This window comes from Erpetoichthys calabaricus, chromosome 6 (assembly GCF_900747795.2).
Source record: "Erpetoichthys calabaricus chromosome 6, fErpCal1.3, whole genome shotgun sequence".
Lineage (NCBI taxonomy): Eukaryota > Metazoa > Chordata > Cladistia > Polypteriformes > Polypteridae > Erpetoichthys > Erpetoichthys calabaricus.
In genome coordinates, this window is record NC_041399.2 from 2,716,749 (window position 1) to 2,729,842 (window position 13,094).

Sequence of the window (13,094 nt, forward strand, 5' to 3'; positions counted from 1 at the left end):
CCTGTGAGCAGCGGCTCGATTCTGACATTCGTGCGCGAGGTTACAGCCCGCCCGCCCGCCCGCCCGCTTCACTTGCAGTCGCACACGGACAGGTTGCAACAACACTTTTTATTAGGTGGGCAGCGCGTTCGTAAAGTTTGGGATCTACTGATCTGGTTAACCCATTCACTTAATCGAGGATGAGGTGCAGGAGGCATCATTTTACGCGCTCCCCGACCCCATCAACAGTTCTCCATTTGGCATCTGCGTTGTATTCTTTGTTCCGACAAAAATAATATCTGCTTTGAGTGTGCGCGAATTAATAAGATGCCTAATGACATCACCGATGAAAAAGTTCATCGCCCTCTTTTAATTAATTTAATTGGCTAATGAAAAAGCTGACTTGACATAGTTGGCTGAGATTTATTAGAACCGTGTGCAAGTTGACTATAGCAAGGTGGCGCAGTGAGTAGCGCTGCTGCCTCGCAGTTAGGAGACCTGGGTTCACTTCCCAGCGTGGAATTTGCATGTTCTCCCCGTGTCTGCGTGGGTTTCCTCGCAGACATGCAGGTTAGGTGCATTGGCGATCCTAAATTGTGCTGTGTGTGTGCGTGCCCTGCCCGGGGTTTTTCCTGCCTTGTGCCCTGTGTTGCCTGGGATTGGCCCCAGTAGACCCCCGTGACCCTGTGTTTGGATTCAGCAGGTTGGAAAATGGATGGATGGATATATAAAAGCCAAATACCACTGATTCATTCATCACGAAATCTAGTTAGGATATAGCAGGATGGATGGATGAACCATTTTACAATATTGGTTGTACAAAAACAACACGTATATACAGATTAAATACGATAAGTGCAGATGTAACTTACCTGTCACAATACAGTAGAAAGCTGCAAGTTTGGACGGCGGCAAGAACTCTTAAGTCAGTTCCGCTTTGAAATGATCCCGTTTCCCGAAATGTATATGTAAACCAATCTCATACATTTTAACTAATTGAATCCTGCTTGTTTCACTGGTAGACATATTTAAAATGTTTACGTGCATTTTAACTGATTAAATTTAATTATATTTACAATTAAAACATTTATGCTGATTTTGAATAAATACATTTTGAAAATCTTAATATTTAAATAAAATCAAAAAGATGAAAACACTTAATAATAAACTACACCATGATTCATTTTTTTGAGTGGATAGCTGCACTGTATATAATACATCATTCATTCAATGAATGTAATAAATACTCTCTATGTAATAATTGCTTTCATCAGCACATTTCATAAAGCTGCTTCTTTTGGGTAAAGTGTTGTTTGTAACATGAATTCAATCTTTGGTTTAATGAAGGTGTTCTATTCGATGTATTCGTTTCATAAAATGTCTGTGTAATAAAGACACGGCATCAATTCCTTCCTTCCTTCCTTTCATAACTGCCCTGTATATACTGTATGTGATTGAAAGATTGATTTCATAAACGCACTCCGTATACTCAAACATTTCCAAGAATATCCCTTCAATGCCCGACACGTGCTGTGTGTACCAATCAGAGGCTCTCGGGTGTCGTATGTGCGAGCGAGCGAGTGATCGAAGGAGCGTCAGGAGTGATCACTGATTTTAAAACGGCACCGTGTCCTGTATGCTGATTGGACTGACGTCATCTCATTGATTTACAAGGCACAGGCTCTCCATAGTTGATTTATACCATAAATATTCTGCGTGTATTGATTTCGTGCCGTCTCAGTATACCACAGACAGCCCATTGATTAATTAAAGATGTTCTGTATATCGACGAGTTTGCCTGATTAAAGCGCTGTAATGTCATTTTGATTCAGTCTTTGGTTTAACTGACAATATTTGGTGCTGCGCCCACTATGAGAGCGCATTGATTTATTACAAGCTCACCATACAATTGTGGATACAGCGATTGGATTTCGTCATCGTTAGTAAGTGACCGATGTACCAGAAGCGGGTGGCGCAGTGGTGGCGCTGCTGCCTCGCAGTAAGGAGACCCGTCTGGGTTCACTTCCCAGGTCCTCCCTGTGTGGAGTTTGCATGTTCTCCCCGTGTCTACGTGGGTTTCCTCCCACAGTCCAAAGACATGCAGGTTAGGTGCATTGACGATCCTAAATTGTCCCTAGTGTGTGTCCTGCGGCGGGTTGGCGCCCTGCTCGGGATTTGTTCCTGCTTTGTGCCCTGTGTTGGCTCCTGCAGATGGGATATAACGGGTCGGACACTGACTGGCCTTTCACGCCCTTTTCTTTTGTGTTCCATTCAAGTGGCAGAGCGAAGCCGACAGGCGACATAAGGTAATTTCCATCGACTGTAGTGCCCACCCGTGGGGTGCACAGCAGTTAAAGAGCAGCGCTGCTTGTCGCGAACAGTAAGAGAAGAAGGGGGGGGGGGGTCTGGGGAGACAATGCCGAACCCCCCCACAAGTGCTCAGACTGCCTCGCTGCCCTGGCGTGCTGTTGTGAGGCGCTATAGCAAATCATGTTTGCTGAGCCCTGAGTGTGGACCCCAAAGTGGTCCCAGGTTGTACAAGTAACCCCCTTTGGCTGATGCTTGTCTGTAAAGGGGTCCTTAGCGATATCTCTCCCTGTGCAAGGCGCTCTATATACAGTATGAAAGGCTGAGTAAGTTATCCACTGCAGGTTGCCATGTGGCCCCCCTTTGTCTAAACGCACCTCTTTGTCTTCACTTACAGATGGATGGTCCTGGCTGTGGCAATGATTCGCTTTTATTTCGAAAAAGGGACACATAAGGGATTGTACAAAAGCATATCGAAGACACTGAAATTCTTCCAGACGTTTGCTGTACTTGAGGTGAGTGGTCCTCCGAAGTGGTGGGCAGTGGGACTGAAGGGCTGGACACTCAGCTACTGCAAGGCTACGGGCTCAGTTGTCACCTCCATTTAACTGGCTGGCCTCCCAACTGTGACAAATACAAGGAAGCAGTTGTACTGTATGACATAGGACAGGGTGGGCTGTGAAAAGGGGCTTCCATTGTGCTGCATTTAAGTAAAGCTGGATTGAAGAAGACATTTTGCTGAGAAGCTGTTTGGGGATCGAATCTAAAAGAACAACTTCACTGCTGAAATGGGTGTGGAAGCTGCACTCCAGAACAGGTCATCCACCTGAGGCTAAGTGTGTCCAGGCCTGGTCACAATCTGGATGGGAGACCATCCAGGAAAACCTTAGCAGAGGTGTTGGTGGTGCCAGCAGGGGGCGCTTACCCTATGCTCTGAATGTGAATCCCAATGCCACAGGACAGGGACAATGGGCTCTAAAAATGAGACATAAAGGTGAGGTTCTGACTCTCCATGGTCAGAAAAGATCCTTTGAAAAAGAAAAGAGGGTGTTTGACTGTGTCCTGGCATTACTGCCCACCACGGCCTGGTCTTTCTGGGCCCCCTAATCATCTCTCTTCTATCTCACCCCTTTACCACCTCATAGCTAATGTGTGCTGAGCAGGCTATGTAATCTGATGATCCTGCCAACTATACTAAAATTAAAATCTATCTATCATATAGTGCCTTTCATCTATCTGCAGTGCATCCAGAAAGTATTCCCAGCGCATCACTTTTTCCACATTTTGTTATGTTACAGCCTTATTCCCAAATGGATTAAATTCATTTTTTTCCTCAGAATTCTGCACACAACACCCCATAATGACAACATGAAAAAAGTTTACTTGAGGTTTTTGCAAATTTATTAAAAATAAACAAACTGAGAAATCCCATGTCCATAAGTATTCACAGCCTTTGCTCAATACTTTGTCGATGCCCCTTTGGCAGCAATTCCAGCCTCAAGTCTTGTTGAATATGATGCCACAAGCTTGGCACACCTATCCTTGGCCAGTTTGGCCCATTCCTCTTTGCAGCACCTCTCAAGCTCCATCAGGTTGGATGGGAAGCGTCGGTGCACAGCCATTTTAAGATCTCTCCAGAGATGTTCAATCGGATTCAAGTCTGGGCTCTGGCTGGGCCACTCAAGGACATTCACAGAGTTGTCCTGAAGCCACTCCTTTGATATCTTGGCTGTGTGCTTAGGGTCGTTGTCCTGCTGAAAGATGAACCGTCGCCCCAGTCTGAGGTCAAGAGCGCTCTGGAGCAGGTTTTCATCCAGGATGTCTCTGTACATTGCTGCAGTCATCTTTCTCTTTATCCTGACTAGTCTCCCAGTCCCCACAGCATGATGCTGCCAACACCATGCTTCACTGTAGGGATGGTATTGGTCTGGTGAGGAGCGGTGCCAGGTTTCCTCCAAACGTGACTCCTGGCATTCACACCAAAGAGTTCAATCTTTGTCTCATAAGACCAGAGAATTTTCTTTCTCATGGTCTGAGAGTCCTTCAGGTGCCTTTTGTCAAACTCCAGGTGGGCTGCCATGTGCCTTTTACTAAGGAGTGACTTCCGTCTGGCAACTCTACCATGCAAGCCTGATTGATGGATTGCTGCAGAGATGGTTGTCCTTCTGGAAGGTTCTCCTCTCTCTACAGAGGACCTCTGGAGCACTGACAGAGTGACCATCGGGTTCTTGGTCACCTCCCTGACTAAGGCCCTTCTCCCCTGATTGCTCAGTTTAGATGGCCGGCCAGCTCTAGGAAGAGTCCTGGTGGTTTCGAACTTCTTCCACTTTCGGAATATGAAGGCCACTGTGCTCATTGGGACCTTCAAAGCAGCAGAAATGTTTCTGTAACCTTCCCCATATTTGTGCCTCGAGACAATCCTGTCTCGGAGGTCTACAGACAATTCCTTTGACTTCATGCTTGGTTTGTGCTCTGACATGAACTGTCAACTGTGGGACCTTCTATAGACAGGTGTGTGCCTTTCCAAATCAGGTCCAGTCAACTGAATTGACCACAGGTGGACTCCAATGAAGCTGCAGAAACATCTCAAGGATGATCAGGAGAAACAGGAGGCACCTGAGCTCAATTTGGAGCTTCACGGCAAAGGCTGTGAATACTTATGGACATGGGAGATCTCAGTTTTTTTATTTTTAATAAATTTGCAAAAACCTCAAGTAGATAGAGTGCATCTGAAAAGTATAAAATAGATATAGCGTTTAAAGCCTTTCACTCTATCTATCTATCTATCTATCTATCTATCTATCTATCTATCTATCTATCTATCTATCTATCTATCTATCTATCTATCTATCTATCTATCTATCTATCTATCTATCTATCTATCTATCTATCTATCTATCTATCTATCTATCTATGAATTATATAGTGCCTTTCATCTATCCATCCATCCATCCATTGTCTCCCGCTTATCCGAGGTCGGGTCGCGGGGGCAGCAGCTTGAGCAGAGATGCCCAGACTTCCCTCTCCCCGGCCACTTCTTCTAGCTCTTCCGGGAGAATCCCAAGGCGTTCCCAGGCCAGTCGAGAGACATAGTCCCTCCAGCGTGTCCTGGGTCTTCCCCGGGGCCTCCTCCCAGTTGGACGTTCCCGGAACACCTCACCAGGGAGGCGTCCAGGAGGCATCCTGATCAGATGCCCGAGCCACCTCATCTGTCTATCTATCTATCTATCTATCTATCTATCTATCTATCTATCTATCTATCTATCTATCTATCTATCTATCTATCTATCTATCTATCTATCTATCTATCTATGAATTATATAGTGCCTTTCATCTATCTATCTATCTATCTATCTATCTATCTATCTATCTATCTATCTATCTATCTATCTATCTATCTATCTATCTATCTATCTATCTATCTTCAGTTGTGTTGCATTGTCTCCATTTCTTTCTTTTCTTCATTTGTCACCGCCATCTGCTGGTCTTTACTTGTAACTGCAGTGCTAACAAATAACCACACTCGCCGCTCCATAACCGTTTCAGTGTCGTGTTTCCATTATTAGATGATTTCGTGAATCTCTGGTGGGTAGGGATGACTCAGATACAATCATCAGAGCGTCTTGCCCAATTGTCAGGGAGACCTCCTAGCGAACCACTTTGTGACCCACTACCATTATGATCTCGTGACCCCCAGTCAGTATCCTGCAATACACCCAGTGGTTGAGATACACTGCTATTAATCACCCAGAAGCCATCCCAGGAAGGTGTCAGATTGCAGTTAAGATCTGCTGGGAGGCATCGTTCCTCACTACTTCTCTGCCATGTTGATGGACTCTGTTGTCTACTAACATACATTCTGCACACTTTGACCCATCCATCCATCCATCCATCTGCTATATCCTAATTACAGGGTCACGGGGGTCTGCTGGATCCGATCCCAGCCAACACAGGGCACAAGGCAGGAAACAAACCCTGGGCAGGGCGCACACAGGCACACACACACCAAGCACACACTAGGGCCAATTTAGAATCGCCAATCCACCTAACCTGCATGTCTTTGGACTGTGAGAGGAAACCCACGCAGACACGGGGAGAACATGCAAACTCCATGCAGGGAGGACCCAGGAAGCGAACCCAGGTCTCCTAACTGTGAGACAGCAGTGCTACCCACTGTGCCACCCCACTTTGACCCTCTTAATTTAAATATCCAGTCCTTCATTTTCTGAAGTTTTATCAATGTGTGAGAGAACAACTGAATAGCACCCACTTGACCATTGCAGCAGGTCTGAGGTTTTAAGGTTGATTCAGATCTTTGAGTGAAGCTATGAATGGCATGAAAACTCCTCTGTGTCATCAGCTGGCAGGACAGAGACATGACAATGACAGACTCAGAATGTTCCACTATGCTTCAAGTATTTTAGTGGTGTCCTGGGAGTTTATGGAGATCCTTCAGAGCATTGGCTGGCTGCCGAGGAGTTGAACCCTTAGCCACATTATGGCGGGCAGGCTGCACTGGAAAGCCTGAGGGTGCCTGTCCATTCAAATCGCCCATGATCCTCAGGGAAGCAGGGACACCGGGAGCCAGCAAAGGGCACTCACAGTAGATGGCTGGAGGGCTTTACGTGGCCATTGTCTACCCTGAAGGGGATTTGTCATTGTCAGAGCTTGGAGTTGTAGAGGAAGACATAGAAACAAGTGAATACTACTGGCAGAGAGAGAGGATGGGCAGGCGTGTAAGGCGGGATTGTGTAGCTGGACCCAGTGGGGCCATCAGAAGTCCTTTTACTTTGTCTTCACGCTCTCTCCTGTGGTGCCCAACCATAGTAACCTGTGGTTATACAGCTGGGATTTCATCCCAGGCTTAAGGGTGTTGTCATCCTTCTAAATGTTTAGTTTACTGGTTTGATGTTAATGGGTGAGGCCAGTTTTGTGGTGTCTTGTCTTTTAAATTTGGAGCCCAAAGGGGGCGGGGCCAGCTGACACAGCAGCTGAGGCTCCGCCCCCGGTGCTATTTAAGGTTGAGCAGCCCATTCAGCGGCCGCTGTGGCACCGAGCTGCTCTCCTGCTCTTTAAGAGGCTGTCAGTTTTACGTTATCTGGTTATCGATTTCTGGGGTAATGTTTTTGGATTTCATATTGGTTATTTATTTGTGTTGCCTTTTTCTTCCCTCCTGCCTCTACTCTCCTTTATATTATTCTTAAATTTTGAAAAACTCTGAAATAGCGTAAGTGCTCCTATTAAATGGAAGGATTTACTTGATGAGGTAAAAGTCCGTAATAAACAAGAAATAAATAAATTGCACTGGCAATCAGGAGGTTTCCAGATTGAATCACGTAAGTGCCAATATGGACTCTGCTCTGTTGGGCCCTTGAGCAAGGAAGGCCCTTAACCTGCAATTGCTGAGCGCTTGGAGTAGTGAGATGCAAAGAATTATTATTATTAAGAGTAGGTAGGTGCTTGGAATAAATGAGATATTCAAATGTGTGCTTCAATTGAAATATTTACATTCTAAATATTCTCAGTTGTAATAGAAATGTGTCCTTCTTCACCTTCTGATAGCGGACCAAAGAGGGCGAGAAAAGGATCAGAAATCACAAAGAACATCACATACGTAATCACTGACCTTGAAATAGTCTGAAATGTATCATGTTGAACCTACTGGGAGAGGCCCTTGGAGGGCTAGGACCACCAGTAAAAGAATCAGATATCAAAAATATCATCATATCATATGGTTAGCATAAAATGGCACTCCACATGCCAATACGTTCAGGTGAGAAGTTTCTGGATGAGATATTGGGACAGTTTGGCTAGCATCTAACAGTCAAGCCTGATGGACTGAATGGGCTCCTCTCCATCCATCCATCCATCCATCCATCCATCCATCCATCCATCCATCCATCCATCCATCCATCTATCCATCCATTCTGTTTCACTTATCTGTTCTGGTTTGGGGGGCAGCAGTCTAAGCAGTGATGCCCAGATGTCCCATTTCCTTCCCTGTCACCTCCTCCAAGTCCGAGGTGTTTCCATGCCAGCTGAGAGATGTAATCACACACTCGCCCACTAAGACAAGACAAGAGATCAAATGAATGGCACTCCATGGCCATTGGCTCATTAAATGGTAGATGGCAGCATGTGGACTCATCGGGTGACACACGGCTCTACAGTCCTACCTAGTGACGGCTTGTGTGGCACTGCATGACATAATACAGAAGCATGGAGGGCCTCTGCCACCTAAAATGGGCCAGGGTGAGTGCAGGGATGAGCCAGACCCTGCCCCCCCCCCAGGACATCAACACAATGGCAAATCCATGATGTCTGGCTGTTGTATGTCCAATGTTAAGAGATTTCATGCATGTGTGGCAGCATTGAGCTTTATTTGACTAAATGCTTTTATTTTGGTACCAACTCAATACAAATGCTCTTAATACCACGCAGTTCTGTGCATGCAGTTGGCGTCATTTCACATTTCGTACCGATGGTGGTCTCTGGCGCTGTGTGATGATGCGTTGCTATGGCTCTCTCCGCTCAGCTGTTGTCACTTTTTGCGGTTCTTTGTGACTCCCACGGTGTCTTTGTGGTTCCCCCCTTCAGTCACCGACACCTCAAGTTCTCATTCACTACAGTTGTGTTTTCCTTGGTCCTTCTATGGTGTTGTAGTAAAGACATCACTCAAGAAAAGGGCCGGCTTGATATGGTGATTAGATCATGAATATTCAAAAAAGGCATTTTTAATGCCTTACATGGTTACCGGTGGGAGGTGAAGGGGTGTGGCTAAAAACGCATCGCTGTAAGTTGATGTGAGATTTAGAGGAACTCGGCGAGGCGCGTGGCAGGCAAAACATTTTTTGTTTGTTTTTCTGCGTGCGCCGTTTCTCCTTTCTAAGCAAAAATTTACTTTGGAATCCAAGTCAGGATTTGTACACGAGGACACTGGCCTGGGTGTTGATGGGCAAACCTTAGTCTTACCCTGACGCTCTTACTGGTATCCCCCTGGCACCCCCCCCCCATGTAAATCTCATTTCTAATGGTGGACTCCTGTGCTTTGACATCGACAGTGACAAGAACTACCTGGTGGTCCTATGATGACATTCCGGGGGGCTCCTTGCAGGATTTTTGCATTCTGAACTTGCTGAGTTGGCCTGGCCTGCACAAGCTGGCAGTGGGTTGACATCTTCTCCACTTGCAGATGGTCTTCAGGGCAGTGGGTGGAATGCTTGGTTCCTTTTTATTAAATCCCTGCCTGGACTCATAGGCAGCCAGAAGCTTCTTTGTGAAGGCCTCAGGGAGCTCTTTGGATCTCGGCCTGGTGATGTGACACACACTTCAACGACAAGGAGTGAAGCCAACTACAGTGCATGTCCGAGTTAGTTTAGGTCAGAGGTCGGCTCCAGACGAGAGCCACCCTCGTGACATTATGGTCGTCCTCAACAAATTCTCATTTGAGGTATTTGAGGGAGTGGGGAGTGGACGTTATGTGCTCCTTTGTGACGGCAGTAGAACCACCATCTATCTATCTATCTATCTATCTATCTATCTATCTATCTATCTATCTATCTATCTATCTATCTATCTATCTATCTATCTATCTATCTATCTATCTATCTATCTATCTATCTATCTATCTATCTATCTATCTATCTATCTATCTATCTATCTATGAATTATAGAGTGCCTTTCACTTCTATGTATCTATCTATCTATCTTATAATGCCTTTCATATCTATCTATCTATCTATCTATCTATCTATCTATCTATCTATCTATCTATCTATCTATCTATCTATCTATCTATCTATCTATCTATCTATCTATCTATCTATCTATCTATCTATCTATCTATCTATCTATCGGGTCCTTTGTCAGCCACAAATAGCAGCCAACATTTGACCAAATATATCAGTCTAGAGTCGGCCGGTGTGGTGCTGAACGTCATTAACGACATGTTAGCGCATCATTCCAGTAACAATCCGACTTTTTTTTTGAGATTTTATGTGGTGCCTTCACTTACCGGCTTGTCAGAAGTCCTGTTCTTTAGCAGATTAGCTGCTTTGGTGGTTGCTTGAACGTCAGTTTTCATTCTGCGCTCGCACGCGGCTGCGCACTCCCTTTATGCTGCTAACTTTTGAGAATAACAAAACGGGAAAAAGGGGGAACACAGTTGCCGCATGGGGATGGAAGTACTTTTTCTTGACTCGTTTGTGGATTTTATGTTTTGTTGTTGTTTAAGATGTTAGACATAATGGAGGGAAGTTAGCTTATGTGTAGGAACAAGGTGACGGTAATGGGGGGACCCCCTCCATCAGAATGGTATGAGCCCCTGATAATGATAATAATGGACACAGTTTACAGGTTTGTGCTAATGACGTGACTTTATCTACTACTAGTCGTCCCCCGGCGGCTCTACCCGAGTATTAGTGAGACAGGACAAACTTTAAAAATGAATAAACAAACAGGTAGCGTTTGCTAAGTGGAGGTGAGGTGCGCTCCAACACGTGGCGACTCGAACAGCAGCTGGCTCATGAGTGAGGAGAGCCCCGCCCACTTACCCCTCCCCTCAGCCTGCAGCCTCTCTCTCGGATTCGCACGAATAAATTGGAAACCGTAAGCGAACTCTGATACATAGCTCTATGAGAAGAAGCTGCAAAATCAACTGTAATGTTCAAGCAAATTCTAGAAAAAATCTGTGAAGTAATTCTCTCGTTCGCTAGCTAAGTGGATGTAAGGTACACGCCCCCGAGGCTGGCGCGTGAGTGAGGAAGGTCTGGCCCCGCCCCGCTCCCTACTCCTGAGGTCCCGCCACCCTCCCCTCGGCCTGCTGTGTGTGTCTTGTATTCGTTACCGCAAGTGAACTCGGATTCTTAGCACAATGAGAGAAGTCGCAAAATCCAACCGGAATGTTCCAGCAAATTCTAGAAGTAAACCCGATCTGAATCCGTGAAGTAGTTCTCTCGTGAGTTGGACTTTATAAATATATAGAGATGGATTATTAACGCCGGTGGGTGGGTGAGTGCACACGCGAGTACAGTCTGACCTCACAGGACCCGCTATATCAGGCTTGTAAAACTCACTACCATTGGTGGGCCTCTTCGACTGCCATACGTGTGTCAGCGGGCCGCACTGTAACGAATACTATTATACAAAGTTACTGTAGCTTTCTTTCCAATACTAAAAAGTTTACAGAAAAGCAATTTATTTCCATACAATCTCCGTACAACAGTGTACAATTAGAGTCTTAGCCTCTTAGCTAGGTCCTTATTATATTCATTATATTATATTCATTGCTTATATAGAAGTCTTACAGTGTGAGATTTATTTCTTTTGTCCCGACACTTGGCATCTCTTGTTAGTAACCAGCTCATCGAGATCAGGCTTGAAATCTTGTGCAGCTGCCACTTTTATGAGGGATGAAAGGTGCTGGACGGTAAGTCTTGAGCGATGTGGGGTTTTAGTAGCTTTCATTAACGAAAACAATTACTCAAAAAGGTAAGAGCTTCCGAACATTGACAGTACTCTCGATGCCAACTTACGGATCTGCACATACGAGGGTGGCAGGTAAGCATACAAGCCTGGCACACCAACTTCATTGTATTGTGCCTTCAGAACAGAATCTGACTGCAGTTCAATCAACTCCATTTGGATATTCTCAGGCGCATTCTCAACGTTGTAAGAGTATGGTGACGTAAAGAGCAAAGTCCTGTTAGTGTGAACTGAAATCACAAAACGCTCACTGAATTCATTGCTCAGTAATTCAAGTTGGAAAACAAATCCTCCAAAAATCAATTTTTACTTTACTAAGTTTATATTGTAAAATAAGCCGATATGCAAAAAGCCCACCTGACCTACAATAATTATACAAACTCAAAATCACAAAAATATGTTAATAAACAACTCGCCAACTTCTCGCGTCCACTTCAGATCTTCAGCTGTAGTCTGCACTAACTGTTCGTTACAATACTAGCACAAAATTACATGAAACTAGAGCAAAAAAAACGTGAAAATATGCGAGCTATTACTACTTGTGATGGTCAGTTCTGCCCAGTGGTCAGTCTCAGCAGCCCAGTCAGTAGCGGCTCTAGGCTCGTGGCGGCCCTGGGCAGAGAAAGAATCGGTGGCCCCTTCGCCCGTCCATTGCGGACACTGCATAGCCGCCTCATGCTCATGATACACTTCTATATACGCGTGTCCGTAACTTGAAAACCAAGTGGCGGCTCATGATATTCTCATTACAGCAGAATGTTATAATACTACGTATAGCTTACTGCTCCAACTCTGACGACATTAGTAAATACAGCGTACTAATTAACAAGAAACACAATGTTTTTCAGCCACATTGCTGTCAGCTGTGTCGTTATTTTCTCTTTCTATTTTATATTCAATATATATTGGCGTGGCGGCCCTGCGCAGGTGCACAGTTTGCACATCCCTAAAGCCGCCCGCTGCTGCAGCCTAGCACTTCAGTTGCGATGTCGCGGCTCATTAACTTTGGACAAGGCTCGTGGCTATACTAGTAGATGACGTTTCCAGTACCGTCATGCCGTGGGAAAACACGCTTTTGTTAGAAGGCAGAAGTAAGAAAAGTCAATAAGTAACACTGAAGATGCAGAACGATTCAATCACAAATGATAGTAATCATTTTGTACAAGTTTAGTACTTCTCTAGCGCCTTCAACACAATCCAAACTCTGCTCCTTAGGGACAAGCTGACAGAGATGGGAGTAGAGTCATACTTGGTGGCATGGATCGTGGACTATCTTACAGACAGACCTCAGTATGTGCATCTCGGGAACTGCACGTCTGACATTG

At 45.2% G+C, this 13,094-nt stretch overlaps 1 protein-coding gene across 1 annotated transcript in view; it reads left to right on the top strand.

Annotated features, from left to right (window-relative positions):
- The window catches only part of hacd1 (3-hydroxyacyl-CoA dehydratase 1), a 62,127-nt gene that overhangs the window by 34,445 nt on the left and 14,588 nt on the right, over positions 1 to 13,094 (top strand). The window contains exon 2 of the mRNA XM_028803360.2: positions 2,684 to 2,801. Within this exon, the coding sequence (XP_028659193.1) occupies positions 2,684 to 2,801 (118 nt within the window). The remainder of the gene's footprint in view (positions 1 to 2,683; positions 2,802 to 13,094) is intronic.